General features: G+C 32.8%; 1 protein-coding gene across 1 annotated transcript in view; it reads left to right on the top strand.

Annotated features, from left to right (window-relative positions):
• Window positions 1-4,966, top strand: part of BOLL (boule homolog, RNA binding protein) — a 53,924-nt gene extending 48,958 nt beyond the window's left edge. The window contains 2 exon segments of the mRNA XM_079132596.1: window positions 4,122-4,229; window positions 4,690-4,966. Of these exon segments, the coding sequence (XP_078988722.1) occupies window positions 4,122-4,229; window positions 4,690-4,713 (132 nt within the window). The 3' untranslated portion in view covers window positions 4,714-4,966.
• The last annotated feature ends 5,353 nt before the right edge of the window (window positions 4,967-10,319 follow it).

Below are 10,319 nucleotides of genomic sequence, written 5' to 3'. Positions count from 1 at the left end.
AGTAAAATAAACCAGATCCAGAAAGTCAAGGGTCAGATATTTTGTCTCATATGCCAGCGCTAAACCAAAATAAGGGGATGGTGGGCAGGCAGGGATCCCATAAAAATAGAAGGGAGCTGAGTGAAGTAGAGAAAGGGGATAGAGGGGAAAGGAGGAGGGATGGGAAAAGAGAGGAACAATGGAATGAAATTGACCAAATTATGCTGTGTTCATATATGAATATACCAAGTGAATCTCACCTTTATGTATACATAATAAAGCATCAATTTTTTTAAAAAATTTGAATAAAAGGAAGACTAGTAAGGAGAATGGAGGGAGGGAGGAGGGGAGGAAAGGTGAGGGTACTAGAGACTGAAGTGAAGGAAATTATATTCCACACATGTACAATTACATCAAAATAAAATCCCAATATTATGTATAACTATAATGCACTAACAAAAACATTTAAAAAAATAAATTTTAACTTGTAATATTACATGAAAATTCTTGGTGGTTTTGTAATGACTTAAGACTTTCAACTTTTGACAGTAAAACAGAATAACTAAACATAGCAACAAATATTTTTTATATATAAACATATCTAATTAATTCTGTTCTTTGTAGTTTCAAAAGCACTAGTATGAGCAGCTTCTTCATTTATACCAATTTCTGTTAAACCTAATTTCTAATTTTGATTTTCATTTAATTAAGGAGGAGAATCCAATATATTTAACTTTGGTGATTCCTTCTCAATTTAAAGGTATCTTAGTTCAGGCTGCTATAACAACTAGGCAATACATGGCCTGGGGAGCTTAAGTAACAAGCATTTATTTCTCAGTTTTTGAGGTTGGGAAATCCAACTTCAAGGTTGCGGCAGGTCAAGTATCTGGTGAGGACTAACTTTACAGTTTGTATATGTCTGTCTTTTCATTATACATTGCGCAAGGCAGAGGAAGCAAGCTCTTCCTTGTTTATTCTTTGAAGGGTACTAATCCCATTTCTGAGGGCTCCACTCTCATGACCTAATTACCTCCCAGAGGTCCCACCTTCAGATATCATAACATTGGGGATTCAGGTTCAATGTGAATTTTGAGGGCACAGACGTTCACTCCACAGCAGGAATATAATCACCCTGCACATTTAAGGCACCTTACTAAGTTTTTTTTTTTTTTTTCCATACAATTTCACAAGTTCTCAGCCTAAAATTTTCTATGCAGCCTGAAAAAGTTAAACCAGAGTCAACAAAAGAGCCCAAGCTAAGCTTTGGGAACCACGTGGTCTCTATCAAAACTGCTCAAGTCTGCTATTATAGTATAATAACAGCATACAAAATGTAAACAATGAGTATAGTTGTGTTTTAGCAAACCTTCATTTATAAAACAAGCAATGGGCCAGATTTGGCCTGCAGACCATAGTTTGATTACCTTTGAGTTAATCCATTGTCTGATTAATGTACCCTCTTAAAGTATAATATGAAATATAGTATAAATGCTTTAGTTATATTTCTTTTAAATTATTTTTAGTATATTTTTTAGTTTAATATAGACTATTTGGTACTAAACTTCAGGACTGTTCTAATGCTTATATTTTCCGTAAGTTCTTACTAAAAAAAAAATAACCATTTGGGGTGGGATAGGGTAGATAAAAATAATTTGAGATATTTATTAATTACTGTGTAATGTAAGTAATACTTGATAGTATTCTATATAAATTTTACACTTCTTTTATGGGGAAATCTGATTGTCTAACATCTTGTTTTTATATATGTGTGTAACATTATTTTCAATTATGTGTTTCCATTCTGTTTGAGTACTTCCCTTGCATTCTCATTCTCTCATTCCTCTAATTAAACTGTTTTCTCATTTTTGCTTTCCCCTTAGAATACAAGACAACTTGGATAGATATCTTGCCTTTCAAAACATAAGATTCAGTTGACCAGACCAAAATCCCTTATAGAATAGTTTTCTAAACATTTTTTGGATCACATCTTTCCCCACCTTCAGAACACATGATGAGAACAAGCAGTAGAATTTTGTATTCCACACTTCATTAAAAATATCTTAAATTTACCCATTTTGAAAAGGCATGGGGAAAGAGTATAGGGAAGGATTTTTTTTTCATTCCACTTGAATTATTATTTCTTCCACATTGCAAACCATTTACACCACAGTAGTCCCCCTGGTTATCCACAGGGGATATATTCCAAGACCTCCCCAGTGGATACCTGAAATCTCTGATAGTACCAAACCCTGTTTGCATACGCTGTGATTGTTGATCTGATAACCAACAAAGCTACTAAATGACTAGGCAGGTAGCATATACGGTGTGAATGTGTACATGAAGGCATGATTTACGTCCTGGGCATAATGGAGCAAGACAATGCAAGACTTCAAAATCCCAGTCAGAAAAATACAATTTAAAATTTGTAAATCGTTTATTTCTGGAATTTTCCATGTAATATTTTCAGCTGCTGTAAATTGAATATAATTGAAAACATGGAAACAAACTGCAGATAAGTTGGGATTTCTGTACCCTCTAAGTTAAATTGCCAAGTTTGATGATTTCTTATTAGCCAAGTCCTTTGGGGCTTGTGGTAGTTCTCTGTCCTCTTAGATTCTCTTTTCTTCAATTTGCCAGTTAGCCTGTCCTCAAATTTTATTAATACTAACATGTGGTTCATCTTCTTTGCATTCAGTTTGATCTTTTAGTGTTACTAAAACAGAAATATATCTCTTCCTCTTTTATCCACCACTAATTATAGCACTATTCTTTGTTTTCCAGTTTTCACTTATATTTTAATAGTGTTTGAATTTGATGCCAAAGTTTGCTTGCTTACTTAACCCTTACTTACCCCTAAAACATTACCACCTGGTTGACGGTTGCAGCCTCCTCAAACTGAAAATCATGAATTCACAATCATCTTGCACACCTTATCTTCAGAATCCTCACTATTTATCTGTTAGTTTGCCCATCAAACTTCTCCTCTAACATCAAAACAATACCAGTGATTTTTCTGACCTCTTGGTCTATTTTATACTGTTTTATACTATTTTATTACCGACATGGTCTATTTTATACCCTTTCCCTTTTTTTCAGCTCAGTAACTTGCTAAGAATAATAGATTTAATTTTTCTCTTCTCTGCCAAATCCCTTTCCAGTGGGATTATTATATATTTCTTAAAAACTTCTCCATTTTCAGTTTCCATGCTTTTAATCATGCATAAAATTTCAGCTCAATTTTTTAATCTAAAATTATTATTTTCCCTCTTATCACTCTATTCACCTATCCACATCCTTACAAATTACTTAACATTAAATAGTGTACTATAGTTTTCTAATAGTCATTAACCTAAATTACTGTGTATGTATATAATTAAGCTAACAGTGGTCCCTATCTTAAGACTTTAACCAAGTAATAAATACATAAAACAGTTTGACTTAACTTCCTTCTCCTGAGAGAACTAGAGTATACTGAGTTACAGCCAACAAGCTATGAGTAACTGATTAGGCATGAATAGCAGTATATTATCACAGTAGATTTCATTAATGCAACAAATATTTTCACCTAATTTCAATAAATATTTCACACTGCTTGCCAGCGTTCTAGTCAGTGATAGTAAATACAGAAGTGAATAATATTAAGTGGGATTGGACAGTTTTGAACAGGCTGGGAAAGCCAGGCCACTCAATACATTAACAAGCAGACAAGTTTGATCCTATCATCACTAGCTACATGTAACTATTTAATTTCAATCTTAAATTATTAGAAATTAAATTAAATTTAAAATTTAGTTTCTTAATTGCAACTAGCCACGCTTCAAGTGTACCTCCATGTGACTATGTGACTGAGGGCTACTGTATGTAGCTGTGTAGATAATAGAATATTCCCACAAACATAAAAAGTTCTCTTAGCACTGCTTTGAAGATATTGCAACAAATATGGAAAACTGTTTTAGGAAAGCTTGATCTCCTAAATAATGAACTAACCAAAGTCCAGAGTGCCAAAAATGTAGTAGCAACTGGGTTGTTTCTTTGATCCATATGACTTTTTTAAATAGCTTTATTACCACAATTTATAATTGTCTCAATAATTCTGCACTCAATCGGGTGTATCTCACTCGGGGTCTCACTTGTGGTTGCAGTTCATTGTCAGCTTGAAGCTGCAGCCATCTGAAGACTTGCCTAGGCTGTATGTCCTAGCAGGCACCCAAGGAGTCTTCACACACAAACAAAAATCCCAGATGACCCAGGTATATGGAATTACTCTAGACTATACAGCATGACTACCTATGATGCCTGTCCAGCCATTGCCATCATGAAGAGTACTTTTGTGGGTTCTTATGGACAACTTTCTAAATGGCCTGCCAAGCACTACTCCTCTTTTAAAAAACAAATTTTTTAAACCCACCTGATAGAAGGAAATGTTATAACACACTTGTAATCCATGCTGACCTGTTCCTCATTTTAAGTACTAATTATACTGTGACACTAGACTAGAAATTCCCTAATACAGATTGTAAGCTCTTAGAAAGCAGAGAGCAAGACTTTCCAGAGCTCTGGACTTCTCCTAATGGCATTCGAATTTAATTAGTACCACATGTTTTATGAGTATTTAGTAAATGTTGATTGATGTTCTACATTCATCTACTCTAACATACTCCTTTTTTTCTGTTCAGTCTTTCTGATCTGTATTTTCTCTTTACTTAACAGACAGTGTGGAGCATTCATTATTAGGACAAATTGGGCAGCTCTAGTCCAGCTCAACTGATTTCTTGTCCAATGATCCTTGTGTGACCAAGATCCAGCTTCAAGGAACCGGCTAGAAGCTGCCCGATGTGAAACTTAGGGTTAGTTAATACCTCACAATACTTTTTTATTCCACTATAAGCTGTCTAACTTTGATGAAATTTGCTTTTTCAACTGTTTTACAAAATTATTTAGGTAGATGTGGCATGTTTTTATGTGTTAATCTAACTGTAGTGACATTTTCTACATGTTTTACCCATTCCATAAATAATAACCACATTGGGAATAGCAAGGTGTCTTTCATTTTCTCTGCTTTGTGTTATTTTTCTTCTCAGACTTTTGATATTATATTCAATATCCTTTTATATTTATTTTAATATTTAGGATAAGAATCATTTCTAATTATAATAGTTTTAATACTTTTATAACTTTAGAACATAGTATATTATTTAGCCTTTATGATTTAGTTTTATTACATTACTATTTTGTCATTTAATATGCTTTCATCTAATTTTTTATTGATTTGTTACTGCTACTTATTTATCTTTGCTTCCAATATGGTTTTCAGAATTTAAATAGTATTTAGACTTCTTTTATTATAACATCTTCTAAATATTAGAAATACCATCAATATGGTCAATATTCTTGGCTTTTCATGTGCTTAATTTAACTTTATTAAATTTTTCTTTAAGATTTAAGAGAATACCATAACCCTCCTATAACATCATCCATTTGGTACCAGATTTTATACAATATAGATTCATGTCATAGAATTTTGATAAAAGAAGGGCTACCTCTAACATTGACTGACAGTCCACTATATTAGTGTTCTTAGAATGCTTTAATCTTCTAACCTTCTTATTTTTTACCAATATATTCAATTATCTATATGATTATTTTTTTAAAAGGACAATTAAATGTTTTCATAAAATACAAATTATTTCTTGCACCAAAGGAAAACTTTAGATTCTGACTCTAAAGCCAATTCACATTATAAAATTGGAAATGGGGGGATCATTGTTGAAAAGACACAGAACAAATATAAGTATTTTTAATTACTAAAATTTCTGTAGTACTACAAGAAAGTTCCCTTTTTATTTTCATTTGCAGTTCTTTCACTGACTTCCTAATTTTAGAAAAGAAAGGGAAAACACTAAATATTGGCATTGCCCTAATAAATTAACCTTTCACTGTCCTATTCCAACCCTAAATGTATTCCCTGCTCAGCAGCAGCAGAAATAACAGGATGTAGAACCTAAAGTTTTTCCCAGTGAGTCAAATAGTGTTTTCTTTTGAAACCATAATGAATATGTTTGCCAATCAAATGGTTTCATGAGAACAAACAGTAAGACCCTACAAATGTGTACTAGCATAAAAGAATCTCATGTACATTAATTATCCTCAGTTTTAGAAATGTAAATAGACTAATAAGTCCCATAATGAAACTTTGAAAGTTTTTGTTCTGTAAGTAAAAATATTATTAAACACTGATGTTAGAGATCTTCTTTTAATAGCACTATCCTTAAGAACAAAGAAGTTAATGTTTTGATTTTCAAAGTGTTAAACATGATGCTAAACAAATCCTGAGCTGTTAATAAAAAATAATAATGTGTTATTGGGCAAGGAATTTTGATAATAATTGATAACTAAGTGTGTTTCTTCCACAGTTATATGGAATATATGCACACACATAAACATCATATACATGTGCATAGATTTTATGTGTACACATACACATTTTATATGTACACACCCATATATTATTCATACATGTACATTTTCTTAGAATTTAACTTTATTTTGAGATATTAACAAAAACTTTTGACTTTATTGACAATCTAAATGTATAGATGATATACATCCTTACATCCTTTTTATATTATATTATTTTTTGTACTTGGTATTAAACCCAGGATACTTAAACACTGAACTAAGTCCCCAGTCATTTTTATTTATTTTTTTATTTTGAGACAGGATCTCACTAAGTTACTAGGGTCTTACTAAGTTGCTAAGTTGCTGGCCTTGAAATTGCAATCCTCCTGCCTCATTGGAATTACTGATGTGTACTCAGCTATTCATCCTTTTTTATGGCCTCATATGATAGCCCAAACACATTACTTCTATAAACAGATGAATTAAGAGGATAAAAATTCTCACACTAAGTGAAGCCCATTGTATTTTTCTATTTTTTTAGTATTTCATCAATCAATAATTTTGAAAAGTAAGCTTTTATTAATACCCACATTGAAAAGCTAGTCTGAAGAAATTATCTGAAATTCACTGTTTTTAAGTGAAATGAATAATACAACTATTAGTACATGTACTAAAATCACAAGGTAATGACTTTCTTTGCAACCTGTTTTTCAAAAATATCTAATGCAATTGAAATAGAAAAGGATCTTGTCAGTTTATTTCAGAAGGATGGCTTGGAAAGAGGTATGATTTAATTTATAACAGTTTTATAAATTTCTACCAACAATGACAGAACAAAATTTTTGAACAAACTTATACAAAATAACTCCCATCTGTAGGAGTGTATTGCCTGGATTTATGCTTCAACTATAAAATAAAGAATGGGGTCACACACAAAACTTGTTTGTATTTTTCCCAGAAATTCTGCCTATGTAGTATTAAAATACAGAGTCAAAGAAGAGAGCATCCAAATTCAACTTTGATATCATGCTTCAATGTGCTCTATTGTTATAGTAAATCGTTATCCCCTGGACTTATGCTTTGACAAAAATTTATTCTGAAATCCCTGAAGACTTGAAAAGAGCAAAAGGAAATTTTTTACCCAAAAAGTGATAATGTTCATATTGGTACTGTTTCTTTCTTTTTTTTTAAAGTGGATTTTTAAAATAATAACTTTATTTTATTTAGTTCAGTATGTGGTACTGAGGATCAAATCCAGTGTCTCACAGCATGCTAGGCAAGCACTCCACCACTGTGTCACAATCTCAGCCCTGGTGCTGTTTCTTTCAACTTCACTCAGTACTTCCATCCCAGTTTGTACCTCCCTAAAAATATAGTTTAAGCTTCCATCCTTCCATGTTGAATACCACTCTGCTTACCAAACAGCAGAGGCTGCTGTTTGTTGGACCTACTGTTTCTTGTCTCTCTGCTTTTATAGAGTGCATAAATTTTGTATTTTCTGCATTCCTCTGGATCCTTTCAGAAATCAAATGCTATTCAAGATTATTTGTTTTATTTCACATTGTCATTGTTTTTACTTTCCCTTTCCATGTAACATAATCCTTTAGTTTTCCATATACTAGTTCTATGATTATCTTGATGTCACCCACTTTCTGCCCTGTCAGGATCTGCAAATATAGCTTGCATAAATTTCAACTAGTGAACAGATAACTAGATAACAGATTTCCAATCTTAATCATGATTGGATTTTTTTAATCATGATTCTTAAAATAGTATCAACCGCCAGGCCTGTTTTCCCATGCCTGTGATCCCGTGGCTCAGGAGGCTGAGGCAAAAGGAACTCAAGTTCAAAATCAGCCCCAGCAACTTAACAAGGCCTTTAGCAACTCGGTATGAGAACCCTGTCTCTAAATAAAATATAAAATGGAGATGTGGCTCAGTGGTTAAGTACCCCTGGGTTCAATCCCAGGTACTAAAAATAAAATAAAATAGTATCAATATAATGCCAAGCTTGATTATAGTTAACTAAAAATACACAGTAACAGACTGAATAGTTATTTAAGTTCTCACTGGTGAGTGATTATGTTTACATCTGACTTAAATTTTAAATGTGTAAACATTCCAAATCTCCATCTATTGATTTTCCATTTTCCTCATTTGATAATGTATTTTTTTAGTTAAGAGAAGCCAAAATTTGATTATTTAATGATATTTTAGGGTGATTTTCTTAGTGAAGCTAGTATTTAACCTCAGTTTTTCATTTCTGTAAAGCTGTATACCTGTAGACTAACTGTCATTAATATTTTGATAAAGGTGATATGGGTCATAAACATCTCCTTGGTATACATCTTCCCTTTGGAAGTCAGAGGGTATGAGAAGCAGTCTCTCTGTACTTGAGAGTAGACTGAAGTCCTTCCCTTCCCCTCCTACTTCTCCTCACTTCAGCCCTTTTACTTACTGGTGGTTGTTCATCAGAGAATATTTGGATGATCCTAGATTTTTTCTTCTATATTTCCTTCTTCGTGGGATAGTGAAGATAATACACATCTCTTGTGGGGAAAATAATGCTTTCAGGAAACAATAGTTTTTTAATATTGTTTTATAAGGAGAATCAAGTTTCTTTTCTGAAGTATAAAGGCTTAGAAGTAACGGCACCTTACTTTTTAGCTTTTATCTTCTTTCATTACTTAACCATTGGCAAGTTTTGTGGAAATCTCTTTAGATCCTTGTCTCTTGGCTTTGATAGAGTTCAGTTGTCTAATATTTTCCCATTGGAAAATTCCAAGGTAGAACTTAAAACTGCACTCTTCCTGTCCCATGAATTCCCTAAGCCTACTAGTTGACTCTTCAATCTGGGAAGAATTTGGTCTACCCACCTTTCCAGCTTTTTTTTTTTTTTTTTTTTTTCAGTACCAGCGGTGCTTAAACCACTAAGCCACATTCCCATCCACTTTTGATTGTTTTTATTTTTTTTTTTTACGTGTAGATGGACATGATACCTTTGCTTTTATTTGTTTTTATGTGGTGCTGAGGAATGAACCCAGTGCTAGGCAAGAGCTCTACCACTGAGCCACAACCCCAGCCCCACTTTTGATTTTTTTGAGACAGGGTCACGTTAAGGTGCTTAGGGCCTAGCTAATTGCTGGGGCTGGCTTTGAACTTGTAATCCTCCTGCCTCAGCTTTCTGAACCGATGGGATTTCAGGCATGTGCCACCACACCAAGCCCTTTCTAGCTTATTCTCCAAGTATCATATCCTTATTTGAATCTGTTTTTTTTTTTTTTTTAAATAAGTGTTCTGATGATGAGAAAGACCTCCCTTCATTCTGACTTTTCCTCTTGCTAGCTACTAGCTATTTAAGGGACCTCTACTTTTATTTTGGATAGAATTTCTCCAATTTTTAGAGACTCTTGAGCCTTTTCTTGTCTAATTCTTTCATCTTCTTGACTGAAAATGATAGGACTTAAGGATATTTATTATGAACCCATTATTTGTACATTGTCATCTCTTTCATTTTTCAAATAATGCAGCTAAGCCTTTAATATTCTAAGAGTTTTGCCCATTTCCAACCATATTATAAATGATTTAAACTCAAAGGATAATCCCATTTTAAAAAATGTCCATAGGGAGCTAAAAAAATTATAGATTTAGAGAATTTCTCAAAAGCAGGAGAGAAAAAAAAAGTATCCTTCTCTGCCTCAACTTTCCTTTGTGACTAAATCCTAAAGATCAAATGAAATGAAAGATATGTTAATACACATCTTTTTATATATCTATGCCTTTATTTTAAAAAAAAAGCTATCCTGTTCTTCAAAGAAAGTCATAGGTACAACCCTAGATAATGATGAAATGCAGGCATTTTGCATGGCACTTAAGCAGATTTCTATTTATAAAGACTGGGTCTATCACAGTCTGAGTTTTCTCAGTAATTTTTCCATGGA

The sequence above is a fragment of the Sciurus vulgaris genome (assembly GCF_902686455.1).
Source record: "Sciurus vulgaris genome assembly, chromosome: 3".
Lineage (NCBI taxonomy): Eukaryota > Metazoa > Chordata > Mammalia > Rodentia > Sciuridae > Sciurus > Sciurus vulgaris.
Note: the sequence above shows the minus strand (reverse complement) of the source record. Positions and strands in the feature narration are given on the sequence as shown.